This window comes from Ursus maritimus, unplaced genomic scaffold, assembly GCF_017311325.1.
Source record: "Ursus maritimus isolate PB19 unplaced genomic scaffold, ASM1731132v1 scaffold_19, whole genome shotgun sequence".
In the NCBI taxonomy this organism is placed as follows: domain Eukaryota; kingdom Metazoa; phylum Chordata; class Mammalia; order Carnivora; family Ursidae; genus Ursus; species Ursus maritimus.
The window spans coordinates 45,828,570-45,844,776 of record NW_024424341.1 but is presented as its reverse complement, the minus strand read 5'-3'; the positions used below and the strand labels follow the sequence as shown (position 1 = coordinate 45,844,776).

Below are 16,207 nucleotides of genomic sequence, written 5' to 3'. Positions count from 1 at the left end.
CCCCCCCCCCCCCCAAGCCCCAGGAGTCCGGACCCCACTCCCCTCCTCCCTCAGACCCAGGGGTCCGGACTCCACTCCCCTCCTCCCTCAGACCCAGGGGTCCGGACCCCAGCCCCCTCCTCCCTCAGGCGCAGGGTGGGAGTCAGCCACACAGGGCTTCCTGAGAAATGGGGTCTGGACTTCTGGACAGCTGCCCTCAGACCCGGTCCCTGGCCTCCTTCTCCCTCTGACCCAGGAGTCCAGACCCCACTCGCCTCCTCCCTCAGACCCAGGGGTCCAGAACCCAGCCCCCTCCTCCCTCAGACCCAGGGGTCCAGACCCCAGCCCCCTCCTCCCTCAGACCCAGGGGTCCAGACCCCCAGCCTTTCCTCCCTCAGACCCGGAAGTCCAGACTCCCAGCCCTCCTTCCTCAGACCCGGGGTCCAGGCCCCCAGCCCCCTTCCTCCCTCAGACCCAGGAGTCAAGGCCCCCCAGCCCCTCCTCCCTCAGACCCAGGAGTCCAGATCCCAAAGCCACACTGCCCCAGGAGGCCCCATCCTCACCGTACTGCAAAGCTGAGTGGAGGTTCACCTGAGAGAACCAGGGATCATGGTCTCAGCCCAGCCCCCCTGCTGGCCTTCTCTTCCACCACTGAGGGGGACCAACTGGGAAGCTTGCGGACCTCCACGTGGACCCCTTCCCCCATTTGTGGGTGGAGAGACTGAGGCCTGGGGAGAAGGGTCTTCCTGCCCACGAGCCACACTCACGGCCCTCACATCTTCATGGCCCCTTACGCATTCCCCATCCATTCTCCACTGGGAGGTCTGGAGAGCCTTTGGGACAAGGAGACTCCTGAGCAAGTGCTCTGGCCACTGGCCCAACCCCCATTTTCCCCTTGTCCTCCTAGGCCACCTGGTTGTTAGGGGGGCCTTCCTAACAATGGGGCTCAGTGAGCCTCAGGCCCCCTGCCCCTGGTTGCTAGGGGGAAGACCCCTGGCAACGATGTCTCAGGAGACTTTGGGCCCCCTGGACCTGGCCCACAGGCATCAGGTTACTAAGCAGAGGGATTCCCTGGCAGGAAGGTCTCTCAGGCCCCACCTCTTGGGGTCCCCTGGTTGGCAAGGAGGGGGTGCCTTAGACCACCACCCAATTCTGCCCAAGTTGCTAAGGAGGCTCTTTTTATGCCCAGGCCCCCACCCCCACCCCCATGGACCCTTCCACCTGGTTGTTAAGGAAGCAACTTCTTAACAACCAGGCATGACCAGGCCAGTGTGACACCCCCCCTTCCTCCTTCCCCACTGCCAGGGGGGATCCCTAGCAACAGAACTTAGAACCTTGAAAGCTGGGTGGGCAGGTGGGCGGGGCCCAGCTGGTTGCTGGGGTGATGGCCTTCAAGGTCTGTCCCCACAGAAGCCCCAAGGGTCTGGGGAGGCAACATGGTGGGCTCTGGGATCCCAGCTTTGAGCCTCTTCCTGCTGATGCAGGGCTCAGTAGGTGAGGGGGCCGAAGAGAGGGTCAGAGAGCTGAGCAGGGAGCCTCTTCAGCCCCTATACAGCCCCCCTCCAACACCAATCCTTTTTCTCCACAGATGGGAATGGAATCCAGGGATTCTTCTATCCGTGGAGTGAGCAGTGGATGAAACCTGGGTCCCCCAAGGACAGGGAGCTCAGACTAGACTTTTCGGTCTAAAGGGAGAATGGGCTGGGGGCCTGATACTGGGTCTGAGGGAGGAGGGGGCTGGGGGCCTGGACTCAAGGGTCTGAGGGAAGAGGGCTGGGGGGCCTGGACCCCTGGGTCTGAGGGGGGAGGGGGCTGGGGACAGGACTCCTGGGTCTGAGGGAGGAGGGCCTGGGGGGCCTGGGCTCCTGGGTCTGAGGGAGGAGGGCCTGGGGGCCTGGGCTCCTGGGTCTGAGGGAGGAGGGCCTAGGGGCCTGGACGCCTGGGTCCCGCACTGAGTAAACACTAGGCAGGCAGTCCCGGAGCCTGACTTTGGGACCCTGGGGTTCTGAGGCCCTCAGGTCAGACTCTGTGACATAGATGCCATTTGTGGTTGGTCCCAAGGCTGTGAGGGAGATGTGTGGGACCGGGAGAGCTGTGGGGGCCAGGCGGCAATTGAGAACCCCAATCTCTGTCTGCGTCTACGCTGCTGCTACCGTGACGGGGTCTGCTACCACCAGCGGCCAGATGGTGAGTGCCGAAACGCTGGTCCTGGGGCAGCTGAGACTCCCGGGTCTCAAACCTGCCTCCTTTGTCCAGAAACTATGCGGAGGAAGCACATGTGGGCGCTGGGCTGGACATGTGGAGGCCTCCTCTTCCTGATCTCCAGCATCTGCTTGTTCTGGCAAGTGGGGCTGGGGCTGAGGGGGGGTCCCGCACCCCCAGAGGAGCAGGCAGATGGCCAAGGCTGAGTGTATACCTTCCCCATCAGGTGGGCCAAGCGCCGGGACATGCTGCACCTTCCAGGGTTCTTAAAGGGCAAATGTGACCTGTCGAGGACCGTCTCTCTGTTATCCAAGGACCGGGGGACTCCGACGGAAAAAAAGACATCCGGTGGCAGCATGCCAGCCTCCCTCCCTCCAGAGGGGGCCGGGGATGTGTCAGGGGCCACCGAAGGGGAAGGGATGACAGAAGGGGGTGAAGAAACAGAAGGGGGGGAGGACGAAGATTAGGGGCACCCCTGGGGGGACCCCTCAATACAGATATAGCATATAGATGCGTGGTCTCTTTTCTAAGAACCATGGGAGCAGGGGGCCCATGGGCTCTGGGGCCAGGAGCGTGTGTGTGTGTGTGTGTGTGTGTGCGTTCACGAGGGGGCTGGGGAGCTGGGCTGTGATCCTGGGGGTTCTGGGCTGAGTGGGCTCTGGAACGAGGGAGTGGTGGGTCAGTGGGGGGTGGCCTGCAGCTCTCCTGCTGGAGCACCATTGATGGACAGCCTGTGCCGCGTACCCTCGGGATCCTGTCCCCTCCGCCAACAAGTGCCATGCCTCCCTCCGATGCCTGAGCACGGCAGGGCTCCCTGCGGGACATGGGCTGCCCCTGGTGGACGAAGTTACTCTCAGACTCTACAGTGGCCAGGCGGAAATTCTCCTGGAAGCGCGTACAGAAGACTTGTCCTGCCCAAACCTTCTGCCTTCCCCAGGCATCGCACCCATACCAAGTACCCTCCATAAGTACTTCCTTCCAGGCCTGGGTGGCTCTGTCAGTGGGGACTCTTGATTTTGGCTCAGGTCATGATCTCAGGGTCCTGAGGTCAAGCCCTGTGCCAGGCTCCTTGCTTGGCAGGGAGTCTGTTTGAGATTCTCCCTTAACCTCGTCCCCTCTCCCTCTAAAATAAATAAATCTTTTTTTCTTTTTTTTAAGGTACTTCCTCCCAATAAATACCTTGCGAGTGTCATTTGTCCCTCTGTCTGCTTCTCAGAGGACCCCCATACAAAGAGAGTGGAGGCTGAGCGGGGTCTGGAATGAAGGGCGGGTCTGGGCTCAAGATCCTGGCACCACTCTCCCGCCCCCCTCCGGGCAGGGCCAGTGTGAAGCTGGGCTCCAAGGTTCCCAAGGGCATGGGCGGCCTCTCTGTGGGTGTGGCCGGGCCCCAGTACTGTCCCTCTCCCAGACAGACACACAGCGCTATGAGGCAGAGCCATTTATCCAGGGGAGGAGAGGGCTGGACAGGGAGGCATCCTGGTGGCCCAGATGATGGTGGCCACAGCTGTGCACCGCAATCCAGTCCTGACAGGTGGCATCGCGGATCTGTCTGCAGGAGGAAGGGTGGGGTTAGTAGCTCTTCAGGACCCCTCCCAGGACCCATTCCCAAGGCCCACTGCCCAGCCGCCTGAGGGGCAGGGGAAGGGAGCCCTTTCTTTCTGCTGTGGCCCCTCATACGTTGACTCACACACCTCAGTTTCTCCTCCATCCCTCCACGCCCCTGTCTGCTGCAGCGTGTTTGCCTCCCTGGCGTCCAGGGCTACAAGCTGGAGGATGAGAGACAGCAGAGTCAGAGAGGACAGACGAAGACACGTAGAGGGAACCATGGGTTCAGGGACAAAGAGACACAGGAGACAGAGACAGACAGACACAGAGACAGAAAGCAAAACCTAACAATGGCTGCCAGTGGCTCTGTCTGGCTCCTCCATTCATTTTGGTCCCAGAGGGAGAAGGGAGCGACTGGAGCCAGAATCTTCAGGTCCCTGTGTTAAAATTCAAGTTCTCCGTCCTTCGTGTGCCAGAAGCGCTTCACCCCACCCACTACGGAGTCCTGTGTTTTTACAGGCCTGTCTTCCTTCGAAGTGGGGCCTACACTCCAGTCAGCTGGGCCCACGTTGCTGGCAGGTGGTTCCAGCCGGAGAGCTGCCCAGCTGTGTTGGACTTCTGGGCAAGGTAAAGGATTTTCACCGCTCGTGGGTGGTTCTGCATTTTTTGTGTAAGCCAAATTCCGTGTAAGCTGATGCTTCCTCATCCACGCGTCCCTCTTCTCTTAAACCCGTGTCGTCCTCTGAACTACAGAACACAGCAGATGATTGGAGTAACTATTTTCTCAGTTCTCACAAAGAAGGCTTTATAACTAGTGCCATTCCGGATGCACAAGGGAAAAGTTAAATTCATCACACACAGAGAAGGTCTTAGCACATCAGGATTTAATTTTTTTATGGAATTCCCATTTGGGAAACTGAATCGGTCACTCCTCCGTTGTTGACATTGTTCCTCCTCTCCGTCTACCCACTGGCCAACCCCTCCGTTCTGTCATCCAGCTACCTATCTACCTGCCCAAACCACCCGTTCACCAATTCTGACGAATTCTACCAATTCATCAGTCTAACCATAACCATCCATCCACCAGTTCATCCATCCACCAATTGAACATTCATCCCTCCATCCGCCCACCCATTCACCAGTCTGTCTACCCACCCATCAGTCAATCCATCCACCCGTCAAACAACTCATCCGTCCATCCACGCATCCACCCAACAACCCAATCACCCTTCTCTGATTTCCTGAGCTTACTTTTTGCAGGGCAATGCTAAGAAGGAAGACACCAGAGACCCAGGCCTTACCATCGGGAAGCTCCCTGTCCGGTGGGAGAGACAGTATCAGCACACAGACGAAACAAGACAGATAACTAGCAATAATGGGGTAACTCAGACAACATGAAGACCCAGAGATAGGCAGCAAAGTTGAGTTGGCTCTTAATGGACGCACGGGACATCTTCCGTGTGGAGTAGGGACAGCAAGGGCACTCCTGTTGTAGGGGAGAGCATGAACAGAGGCCACCTGCCGTGGGACGGCCTGGGCTGTCCGTGGACTGAGGGATGCCATCATAACTGCAAAGAAGGCAGGAGATGTGGGGCTGAAACGTGTGGGGCCCAGTGACTGGCAGGGGTTTGAATCAGAGGGCAGCAGGGAGCCACAGCAGGAAGTGCAAAGGAGTGCAAGCTGGAGAGGGTGTGTTTCCGAAAGGGGATAGAAGACAGGAGAGAGAAAAGGGAAGGAATGAGCAGCAGAGCCTTCCCTGTGTCTCACACTCCTGGTGTTCTCACTCTTTTCCTCTCAGAAGAATCCTAGCTGTGCCCTTGGGCAAGAGGTGGCACTTTTCTGGGCCTCAGTGTCCTCCACTGGGATGGGGATGGTACTAACAGTGACCCCTGAGACCCAGTTACAGTGAGAGGATTAAATGGGACCTGGTGCTCCTGCAGGCTGGAGTGCAGAGCAGGGTCTCCAAGTGTGGGGGCGAGCGAGTAGTGACTCTCAAGGCCTCATCTGGGGGGCAAGGTCTCTTTGTCTCTTCCAAGTCTGCACTCATGGCTGCTGTCCAAGGCTCCATCCTCTGGGCCCTGCTACCCTCCTCCCTCTTCTTGATCTGGTCCTTTGTCTTTCTCTCCCCATTGTGTCTCTCCATCCCTATCTCTTCATCTCTCCTCTATTTCCACCCCCACATCTCTTTCCATCTGCCCCCCCATCTCTCCAGCTCTTACCCTGTCTCTCCTTCTCTTCCCGTCTCTTCCTCTCTGCCCCCATCTCTCCAGCTCTCCCCGCTGTCTCTCCAGCTCTCCCCCGTCTCTCCATCTCTCCCCATTTCTCCAGCTCTTCCCCTGTTTCTCTTGCTGTCTCTTCAGGTCTCCCCCCTGTCTCTCCATCTCCCCCCCACCCCATCTCTCCAGCTCTCCCCCCTGCCTCTCCAGCTCTCTCCGACTCTCCCTGCTGCCCCACTCGCTGCCCCACCCCTCACCTCGGGCTCACTCGGTGCCAGCGCCCGCCGCCCCGGGCCCGGCCTCGAGCGTAGCGAGCTGCAGGCGCACGCGGCGGGAAGCGGCGGCGGGCGGCGGGAGCGCGCGGGCCGCACGGCGAGTTCCCAGGGAGCCGGGCGCGGCGCGCGGGCCGGAGGATGAGGCCGGCGCAGACAAGCGGCGGGAGAGCTTGCGCGCCAGGCGGGCCAGCGCCGAGGGCCGCAGGCCGTAGTCGCGCTCGAGCTCCTGGCGCGAGATCTCGATGTTGCCGGTGTACCAGAGGATCCAGCCGAGCAGGCTCAGGAAGACGAGCAGCGCGCCTGAATAGATGAGCAGGTCGCCGAAGTCGCGGCCGCGCACCTGCAGCTGCGCGAACACGCCGGTCAGCAGCGCCGCCATGCCCGCCACGTCCAGCGCCACCGCCAGCAGCAGCGCCATCCGGCAGCGGCCCAGGCCGGACGCAGGCACTGGCGCGCCGGCCGGCGGGGACGGTGCACCCGGCGGGGGCCCTTGCGGGGCGCCCACCGCTGGCGCCGCTGCCATGGCCCTGCTCAGCCGCGCTGGCTCCCCTCGAGAGCGTTCCGGGGTGCGGCCCGGCCCGGGGCGGGGTCAGGGGACGGCGCCAGGTGTGCCCGGGCGCCCGCCTGGTCACCTGAGCTGGCTGGGGTGCAGACGGGCCCGACTTGGGGGGTGCCCTGGCCCTGGTTTCTGGGCACGTCCTGGCCCTCAGAGGCCTATGCTGAGGGCAGCCGGGCTCCCGGATAAGGGTGGGAGGGGCCTTATCCACCCCAAGGAGCGCGAAGGAACACATTCAAAATTCGGGGTGCCCTAATGGAGGCAGCGTGGGGTGCTGCGGTAGCGCGGACGTTGTTTCTGTTCAGTGCCTGCCTCCAGGTGCCCCCTGCACCCCAGGCCCCGCGGTGGGGACAGGTGGGGTCAGAAAACAAGGATCAGAGACAAGGCCGCTAGACCCGGAGCCCCGGGAGGGCGCTCTAACGGAGGAAACACGGGGCTCTTGGGAGCTGAGATTTCCCTCACTCATTGCTTGTTCCCTGGGGCCGCCCGTGCGCCACTGGGAGGTGGATGGCTGTCCCAGCACTCTGCGCACCAGCGTCAGGTCTGGGTGCTGTGGGGGGCAGCAGGGCAGTCCCCTAGGCTTCTCCTAGTGCCTCTGGACGGCCGGGACTCGGAGGGGGGGGGTGAAGCCCCCGCCCTCACGGAGCTCCCGGACAGTCACAGGTCAGGTGCACTCGTGGGGGCGACGGAAGCCATGGCCGTGCCTTTTGTTGAGCCGGGGTCTCCTGAGGTCCCCCCAAGCGCCCGGCCCCGTTCTGGCGAGGCTGGTGACCGGCAGGGCAGCGGCCCCCGAAGAGGACCGTGACAACAGAGAATAAACTTCCAGGAAGTTTATGGGGTGAGACAGCGGGCCGACTGGAGGGGCGACGGGGAAGAGGCCCCCTGAAGGAGATCTCTTCTCCTCCAAACGACCCGCCCTTAGAGGGAATCTACGCCCTCCTGGGGTAGCAGTCTGCGACAAGACTCTCGTCCAGCGTCTCTCCAGACTCGAAGCCTTTTGAGATCACCGCGGGGAGGACCAACGAAGAGGTCGGCCGGGATTAGCCACAGAATTCCGAACGTGGCCGGATGGAAAACGAGTGTTTCCGAACAGACCCGAAAGGGCTTGCGCCAATAAGAGAAGGCGGCTACCCCGAGGGAGAGCGTTTCCGAAGGGTTCCGAAAACGCCCGAGCGGGCCTCCCTGCCTTTGTCGGGAATAGCCGAGAGCTTACAAAGAAGACCGGAAGCATCCGAAGACCCTGGAAATGGCCTTAAGTAATTCACGTATCCGCACGTTCATTCATAAAACAAATATTTATTGAGCACCTATACTGTGCCAAGCGCTGGTGAACAACTCTGGAAAGAAACCCTTGCGGAAAGGGACTCGGGGCCTCTTAAACCAGACCCACTCCGAAATCCAGCGCTGCAGTTCCGAAAACACACGAAGGGCCCTCGGAAGGGTGGTGCTCCTCCTCCGAGAACACGCCCTCAGGTTACTAGCCGAAGAGTTCCGAAGGTCTCCGAGCGGTTGGCGACAGGCTGGCGGAAGTAGCCGAACGTTACCGAGCCTCCTCGGAGGCGGACGGGAGAAGGCGGGGATAGGCGAGGGCATGCGCTTGCCCACAGAGGAAGCGGAAATGCGTGTGGGTATTAAAGGCGTCGCCCCGCCCCTTTCTTACCTCTTTCCGTCTCCGGCTGCTGTAGCGAGAGGAGGTGAGCGCGCGGCTTTCCGTCGACCGCGTGGTTGCCTCGTTTGTCCGAGGCCCGGGGCCTCTACGCTTGCCTGGCCTTTGTCGTCTTGCCCCTCATGTCCTTGGCCGTTCCCCGACCCCGCCGCCGGAGGTCTCTGCGGCTTCTCACGTTCCCTGCATCTGCATCCTCCGTCTGAGTTCAGCCCGCCTCCTTAGGTTGCCGTGCGCTCTGCGGGTACCCCTGCTGGCCCGGTTCCCAGTCACGCCCCTGCCCCTGCTGCCCGGTTGGGGCCGCGTGGCCCAGCGCCGGCCCGCTGCGCCCTCTGACACCCGCCCCTGCCGCTCTTCCCGCAGCCGCCGCCATGTCTGCCCATCTGCAGTGGATGGTCGTGCGGAACTGCTCCAGCTTCCTGATCAAGAGGAACAAGCAGACCTACAGCACTGTAAGTGGGGCTCATGCCCTGGGCCTGTGGAGGACGCCCCCCGCCCCCGCCCCGCGGGCCCCTTCCCCGCCTCACGGCCCCGGTGCGTTCTCCTTCCTAGGAGCCCAACAACCTGAAGGCTCGCAACTCGTTCCGCTACAACGGGCTGATTCACCGCAAGACTGTGGGCGTGGAGCCGGCGGCCGATGGGAAAGGCGTGGTGGTGGTCATGAAGCGGAGATCCGGTGAGCACCTGCTGGGCTCCGCTCAGCCTCCGATCTGCCGCGGGGGGCCAGAGGGGCTCGAGTGGAGCACTTAGCGAGGTGAAATCCTTGAAGCGGGTCAGGTGCAGGCCGCTGTCCCCGTCGCAGGTGGGGAGCATTCCCCCGGCTTCCACCGTTACGAACCGACAGGCTCGTTGTCCGTGGCAGGCAGCAGTAGTTTGACCCGCGACCGGCTGGGTGCATGCAGGAGAGGTCCCCAGCGTCCCGCCCCCACCGGACGCGCTTTTAGTGTCTTAGAGGGTCATGGGGACTGAGGACGTCAGAGGCAGGTAGAGTTGAGTCGTGAGGTATCGCAGCCACACCACCTTTGTTTTCTGCTGGGGTTTTTCCTGGTCTCTCATTGGGGCTGCTTTGTGTTTGGGTTTGGAGCCCAGCTCCCGGTGCAGGGACAGCAGTGTCTGTGACCTGCTGGCTCTTGATTGGATTCCTGCCCACCCTGGAGTGGGGGTTATCCTCCCTTCTCAGCTCACCAGTGAGCTCCTAGGGTTCTCGTACTCCTGAGAACCCCGTTCTGGTGCTCTGGGCCTAGAATACCTCACTTGCTTTTCTCCTCTTGGATTGTTGGGTTGCCTCTCCTGGGCTGTCAGGAATTGGATTGACAGTGTTCATGGTCTGGGATCAGGGACTCTGTCCAGGGTGACGTTGAAAATCACTGGTATGGTGAAGCGTCTTTGTCTTTTGGGTGAGACCTTTCCCATCTGTTGTTTGGGGTAATTACTCTCGCCAAGATCTCATAGGCTCCATCCTATTTCATATCGTGAATGAGGCCCTGAATGAGGCCCACAGCTTTGTGCACACGGAAGGGGGTGCTTTCCTTCCGATCCATGGGCACTGGGGTCCAAGTTCCACCTGTGCACTGGTGGGGGACAGGCGCTTGGCACAGAGCTCTCCGTCATGGCCTTACCTGATCCCTACTTGGCCCTCCAGCATCCAGGCCAAGCCTTGCAACTCGTTTCAGACCCTTGTTCCAGACAGGGTAGCTTGGGCCCTGGAGAGTAGGAGGGAAGAGACCAGAGCTGCAGTCTTGCGGGCACTTGCTGTCTGGCCAGCGTGGGCCAGTCTTCTGTCCGCCAGCCAGGCAGGCAGGCAGCCTGTGTTCAGATAACCGCTGTATGCCTGTGACCTTGGACAAGAGTCCTCGTCTCGTTGCGTCTGCTTTGCCCTGTGAGAAATGACTTGATGAACTTTGTGTCAGGGACACAGGAGAAGACCCACTTCAAGGCACAAACCTGGGCTTGGCCTGGGGCATTAAATGGGTGGATGGGGCTGGCTGCAGGGAGTGGCCTGCCTAGGCTCAACAGCCTAGGCACTCAGATTACCGGGGTGAGAGAGCACCATCAGACTCACCCCTGCCACCACCCCCGCCACCACCCCCATCCCCTCCGCCAGGCCAGCGGAAACCCGCCACCTCCTATGTGCGGACCACCATCAACAAGAATGCCCGGGCCACCCTCAGCAGCATCCGGCACATGATCCGCAAGAACAAGTACCGCCCAGATCTGCGCATGGTGAGTGGGGGCCAGCAGTGGTTGGGGGAGCCTGGCCGGTCTTGTGAGGAGGGTCTCTGCTGATGGCTGGACCCGCACCCTGTCTCTCCAGGCCGCCATTCGCAGAGCCAGCGCCATCCTGCGCAGCCAGAAGCCTGTGATGGTGAAGAGGAAGCGGGCCCGCCCCACCAAGAGCTCCTGAGCACCTGTCCTGCCTCCAAAGCAATAAAGATGTCAACCTCCTCACCTGGGTCTCCCTTTTGTCCGGCCCTGTGTGTGTGTCTGTGTCTCCCAGCATGCCTCCCCACCTGTTGTTACCACACTGGTCGCAGTGTTTTGGGACTGGAAGAAGCAGGTCTGGGTCAGGGGAGCTCCGTTCCCAGCATTCCTGCTCCTCAGGGCTGGGGCTTGGTCCAGGTTCTTGTGTTGAACACATCAGAGGTGACCGTGCAGCAGATAATTGTGTGTTCAACAAGTAACCTCCACTGTGGCCCTCACAGTACCAGGCTCTTTGTGGACAGATGACAGCTTTAAGAAAGACCATTTGGAGCCCAAATCTAAGGGCTGGGGATCCAGGCCAAGGGTCTGTGCGTGTGAGAGGATGTGCTGTGTAGGGCTTCATCGTCTGGGACTGGGCTGTGCACCCCGGGGTGGGGGGTGGCCTGAAGGCAGAAGCGGGAAGCAGATCGGGGCCACTTTCCCCAAGGATTAAGGAGTAGGCCCCCCAGGAGTGAAGTGGACAGAGCCATGGGGCAGGAGTGTACCCTCTTATTTGTGTGAAGCGGAAGCTGCTGGTCTTGGGCAGGGATGCAGCTCCAGAGTCCTGACAGCCTGCGGCTGTTACCTGTTCCTGGCTAGGAACCTGGGTGGTCACACGGTTTCCCCTGCTGGACTGGGAGTGTGAGTGCTCCGTCCCCCAGCCTCCATCCCCTACCTGCTCTCCAGTGCCAGTCACTTCTGCCCCTCGGGATAGGACTCCTATCAGAGTGCTCCCCTGATCACTCCTCATTGCTGCCTCTTGCCTTCCCCTTCCCCCTCATCTTCCCCAGGCAATCCTTGTCTCCCATCTCGGGAAGCTAGAGTAGGTGTTCCGGGTTTCTTGCCCTCTCATCCCTTGCCTGCCTGCCTCCCAGTGTTGAAGAAAACTGGTGATGGCTCATGGGTCGTACCTCCACGTCAGCCACTAGCTGTGTGGCTCTGGGCAAGGAACTGGTCCTCTCTGCCTCTTGTCAGAATTCAGTGGGTTAAGGAGAGCAAAGGGCTGATCAGGGGCTGCACATGGCAAGTGCTCGGTAGGTCTCAGTGTTCGGTCTTCTAGAAGGTAAGCGCTGTGTGTGTGTGTACACATGCACGTGTATGTACTTGTCCCCAGACACCACAAAGGTATCACTCCCACTTTACAGATGGAGTCACTGAGGCTCCCTTGGGGAAAGGGGCCCACTGTCAGTGCTTTGAAACGTTTCCTACGTATCTGCCGTGTGCCAGCCAACGTGCCATGGATTTAGGATCCGGTGTTGAAAAGACCCCTGGTCCCTACCATTCTAGAGACCATGTCCTGAGACAGCAACCTGCTCCCTGTCCCCACACCAGAGCTCTGTGGCCAAGGGCTTCTGCCTCCAGAGGTCCTGTTTGTTTTGGGGCAGGAACCTTGTCTCTGGGGGCTGCCTCTCTTCACCCCAGATCCTGATGCAGATGCCCCTGCCTCCTCCACCAGCTTTCCTCAGTCTGCAGACGTGAATCTGACCTATTTCCTGACAAAACCTCTGTCTTCCTTGGACTTCTGCAGTAACTTCCACCCTTGCCCCACTTGGGTCTGTTCTCGACCCAGATGGAGAGGCATCCTTTTGGAACTAAGTCAAGTAGCTTTAAGCCTGCTAGAACCCTCCCACAGTTCCCATCCCACTCCAAATGAAAGGCAGGCCCTTGGCCATGGCTGCCTAAGCCTGCCTCCACATCACCCGCCTCCACCAGGCAGGTCTGCCTCGGGGCTTTTGTAGTTGCTGTTCCCCTGGAAGGTGCTTTCCAGCAGTGAGACTCAGCTTCACCCTGGTAAGTGTCACCTGAAAGTGAGTTCTTTCCTCACCAGTCCATGAAGAATTGCAGCACTTCCTCCACTCCAGGTTTACTGTTGTCCATAGCACTGATGTCCATCTAATACGTATGTCCTGTGCTGGTGAGCCAGGACTCAGTCCAGGGCCCCAGCATTTGGGAGATGCTCAGTAAGTATTGGAAATGAGGTCTGCTTGCCCGCCTCTTCCTGATGCTGGCAGTTGGGTGGTGTCTGTTCCCTGTCTGCCCTGGAGCCCTCATTGCACGTGGAGTCCTAGTCGCTGGCATCTTCCAGACAAGTATTTGAGCCCTCCCTCCTTGTGTGGCTTCTCTGACTTCAGTCTCTGTGACATGGGCTCAGGCACTGGGCCTCATCAGGGTGGCTGGGCCGGGAGGGCCACACCACGCGTCTGGATGCCACTGGTGTGCTAGAACCAGGAGAAGGGTGGACAGAGGGAGTGGGTCTCTGCCCTGAGTCTCTGTGATGGAGTCCCCAGTGCTGTGTGGATTCAGACACACGGTGTCCCCTCCCCAGACTTCAGCTTCCCATCTCCCCCCTTCTGGGAAAGGGGAGAACTTGGGGGAGGTGTGATTTGCATGGGGCCATCTATTCAAACCTTTTTCTCACGAGTGATGTGGGTTGGCATCAGATAAACAGGGAAAATAAAAAGTAAACCTCAGGGGCACCTGGGTGGCTCAGTTGGTTCAGCGTCTGACTCCTGATTTTGACTCAGCTCACGATCTGGGGGTCGTGAGATCGAGCCCTGCATCAGGCTATGTGCTGGGTATGGAGCCTGCTTGGGATTCTCTCTCTCCCTCTCCCCCCAAACCTCCACCCCCGGCTCCAGTTGCACTGTCTCTCTCTCTCAAAAAAAGTAAGCCTCAAATACCCAGACACATCACAGTAATGCTAAGAGTCAAAGGCAAAGGGAAAATTTGGAAAGCAGCAAGAGAAAAATGACTCACATGCAAGGGAACCCCAAGACTGACAACTTCTCAGCAGAAACAGTGGGGCCAAGAGGCGATGGGGTGACACGTGCTGAGAGAGACCACCCTGCTCCTTCAGCCTGCCACCCACCTCCCCCCATCGGGGCTAGTGACTCAGAGCAGCCACGGGAGTCAGGCTGCCTTGGTCGGGACAGGCTTGCAGGCTCCCAGCTGTGGGCATTTGGGTGGGTCACCTAGTCTCTCGATGCCTCAGTTTCCCCATATGTGAAATAGGATCATTTCAAGGGCTCCACGAAGCAGAGACTGGTTTTGTTTGCTCCTTGTCCCCAGTGCTAGTCCTGGGAATGTTTGCAGAATTGAGTGTAGGGCACACCCTTGGTGGCTCCCACACGGTGTCACTCAGAGCACTGGGGACTCAGGGCTGAGTATTGCTCTGTTCATGGCAGGGGCTGGGCTGGATTGTATTTCCACCTGCACCAGTACAGGAGATAACGCTGGGGCTCTCTATATATTTAAATTTGTTTGCATTTTTTTAAAAGATTTTATGTATTTATTCATTTGACAGAGATAGAGACAGCCAGCGAGAGAGGGAACACAAGCAGGGGGAGTGGGAGAGGAAGAAGCAGGCTCATAGCGGAGGAGCCTGATGTGGGGCTCGATCCCATAACGCCGGGATCACGCCCTGAGCCGAAGGCAGACGCCCAACCGCTGTGCCACCCAGGCGCCCCTAAATTTGTTTGCATTTGTGCTCCCTGGCTGTGCAACCTTGGGCAAATGGCTCAACATCCCTGTACTCTTGTTCCCTCATCTGTGACGTGTGCACAGCAACAGCCCCTACTTCCTGACACTATAGGAGACACAGTGTGCAAAAAGCTTAGGAAAAGGCTCACAAATCTCTGCATGAATGAATGAATGTTTACTATTATAAGTTATTTTGACCAGATGGACTCAAACCATCAGAGATGTCTTTCCAGGTCTGTAACTCTTTGCCTGCAGGCAAAATGATGTTCGGGTTTTCCAGAGCACTTTGAACACCTATGCTAAATCCATGCACCCCGAGAGCCCACGTTTCCAAGCTTGCACAAGCGGCCCCGGCCTTCTGTGTGTGTGTGTGTGAATGTCATGGCATCCTCTGCAGCGTTTCTGAGCCAGGATAACCAGCAATTATGTTGAGCTCCTTTCGTTTCTCCTATAGTCGTTTGCTGGAATAAAATCATCTGTTCTTTGAAAGTCTTTCATTATGAGAATGGCACGTGCATGCGATTTGGAGATGCTCAAATGGAAGGAGAGTATCCAGGGGGAGAGGGGCCCCAGGATCCCAGCCCTTGGTTCTGCAACGTGTTTATCTTTTTTGGAAACTGTTCATAACTATCCACATGCCGTGTGTACATGTGGGGTTCGAGCAGCCTGCTGAGTCAGCCCCTACTATGTGTTCACCCTTGGCCCTGGGCTCTCTTCCAGTAGAACCAGCGTATTTGTTTTAGCATCTGCATTTAGTACAGTATTTATGGGAGAGAGGCGGCAGTAGGGAACATTGTAGTGTCATAATTTCCCCCAAAATCAGAACGATTCTTAAAAAAAAAAAAAAAGTTTATTAAGAAAAAATCTAAGATACGGGCTCCTGGGTGGCTCCATCGGTTAAGCACCCACCTTTGGCTCAGGTCGTGATCCCGGGGTCCTGGGATCGAGCCCCGTGTCGGGCTCCCTGCTCAGCAGGGAACCTGCTTCTCCCTCCCCTGCTCTTGCTCTCTCTCTCCCTCTCAAATAAATACAATTCTAAGATGGTTTAGGATTCTCAGACTGGGAAAAGTCCACGTTAGGTAAAGCTCAAAGTGCTAGTGCACACATGGGGGAATGGGTATGCTTGCTGACAGAGCACAGACTGGTACAGACCACGTGGTGAACAACTCGGCAACATCTGCACGAATTACAGACGAAGGTACACTTCGGCACAGTAATGTCACTTCTAAGATTTGCTCTAAAGACCTGTTCCTTGTGTGCCTCATGGCCCACGTCCAGTTTGTTCCAGCCCATTTGTTCCGGCGTCGTTGGTCAATGAGAACGGGACATGTGATAAGAGATCGTGGCATGTGTATACGATGGGACGCTAGGCAGCTAAGAGCAGGGAGGTGCTGCTGTGCAGACTTCCAAGACTTTCAGTGTAGTTGACAAAGCAAGGAGCAGGGGCGCCTGGGTGGCTTAGTTGGTTCAGTCAGTTAAGCATCTGACTCGATTTCGGCTCAGGTCATGATCTCAGGGGTGTGAGATCAAGCCCGGCATCCAGGTCCTCAGTCAGCATGGAGTCTGCTTGGGATTCTCTCTCCCTCTGCACCGCCCCCCAAATAAATAAAATCTGAAAAAAAGAAAAAAAGAAAAAGCAAGGAGCAGTATGCTGTGTACAGGACACTGTGTGCTGTGTGAAAATTAAAGGGGGCGGACTTAACAGAATATGTATTTAAATTTGCTTGCTTTCGTGTAGAATTTCTCTGGAAAAATATACCTGGTAACACTGGTTGTCCATGATAAAGGGAACTGGGTGTTGGGGAGACAGGAATGGGAGGGAGCTGTTTCT

At 58.5% G+C, this 16,207-nt stretch overlaps 3 protein-coding genes across 4 annotated transcripts; 2 read left to right on the top strand and 1 right to left on the bottom strand.

The window, feature by feature from the left end:
- Nucleotides 1-1,415: 1,415 nt before the first annotated feature.
- TMEM190 (transmembrane protein 190) lies at nt 1,416-2,648 on the top strand. Its single transcript, XM_008709789.2, has 5 exons — nt 1,416-1,473; nt 1,568-1,603; nt 2,041-2,166; nt 2,236-2,320; nt 2,408-2,648. The coding sequence occupies exons 1-5, from the start codon at nt 1,416-1,418 to the stop codon at nt 2,646-2,648; spliced, it is 546 nt and encodes a 181-aa protein (XP_008708011.2).
- A 956-nt stretch (nt 2,649-3,604) lies between these two features.
- TMEM238 (transmembrane protein 238) lies at nt 3,605-8,358 on the bottom strand. Of its 2 annotated transcripts, XR_005835712.1 has the most exons (3): nt 6,200-8,358; nt 3,873-3,947; nt 3,605-3,730 (listed from the first exon to the last, which is right to left on the bottom strand). XR_005835712.1 is itself a non-coding variant. In XM_040633804.1 (2 exons), exon 1 carries the CDS (start codon nt 6,738-6,740, stop codon nt 6,207-6,209), a length of 534 nt encoding a protein of 177 aa, XP_040489738.1. In that variant the 5' UTR covers nt 6,741-8,358; the 3' UTR covers nt 3,605-3,730; nt 6,200-6,206. The 2 variants fall into 2 exon arrangements, 1 of the variants encoding a protein (XP_040489738.1); XM_040633804.1 differs by lacking the exon at nt 3,873-3,947.
- A 40-nt stretch (nt 8,359-8,398) lies between these two features.
- RPL28 (ribosomal protein L28) lies at nt 8,399-10,884 on the top strand. The gene is made up of 5 exons (XM_040633805.1): nt 8,399-8,467; nt 8,800-8,888; nt 8,989-9,112; nt 10,541-10,659; nt 10,751-10,884. Exons 2-5 carry the CDS (start codon nt 8,808-8,810, stop codon nt 10,838-10,840), a joined length of 414 nt encoding a protein of 137 aa, XP_040489739.1. The 5' UTR covers nt 8,399-8,467; nt 8,800-8,807; the 3' UTR covers nt 10,841-10,884.
- The last annotated feature ends 5,323 nt before the right edge of the window (nt 10,885-16,207 follow it).

Excerpts from the sequence above, each read along its gene's own strand:
- RPL28 (XM_040633805.1), top strand. The coding sequence starts at position 8,808 with ATGTCTGCCCATCTGCAGTGGATGGTCGTGCGGAACTGCTCCAGCTTC. Across the intron at positions 8,889-8,988 it reads ACAAGCAGACCTACAGCACT|GAGCCCAACAACCTGAAGGC; the intron begins GTAAGTGGGGCT and ends TCTCCTTCCTAG. Across the intron at positions 10,660-10,750 it reads ACCGCCCAGATCTGCGCATG|GCCGCCATTCGCAGAGCCAG; the intron begins GTGAGTGGGGGC and ends CTGTCTCTCCAG.
- TMEM238 (XM_040633804.1), bottom strand. The coding sequence starts at position 6,740 with ATGGCAGCGGCGCCAGCGGTGGGCGCCCCGCAAGGGCCCCCGCCGGGT.
- TMEM190 (XM_008709789.2), top strand. The coding sequence starts at position 1,416 with ATGGTGGGCTCTGGGATCCCAGCTTTGAGCCTCTTCCTGCTGATGCAG. Across the intron at positions 1,604-2,040 it reads GGGATTCTTCTATCCGTGGA|GCTGTGAGGGAGATGTGTGG; the intron begins GTGAGCAGTGGA and ends GTTGGTCCCAAG. Across the intron at positions 2,167-2,235 it reads CTACCACCAGCGGCCAGATG|AAACTATGCGGAGGAAGCAC; the intron begins GTGAGTGCCGAA and ends TCCTTTGTCCAG.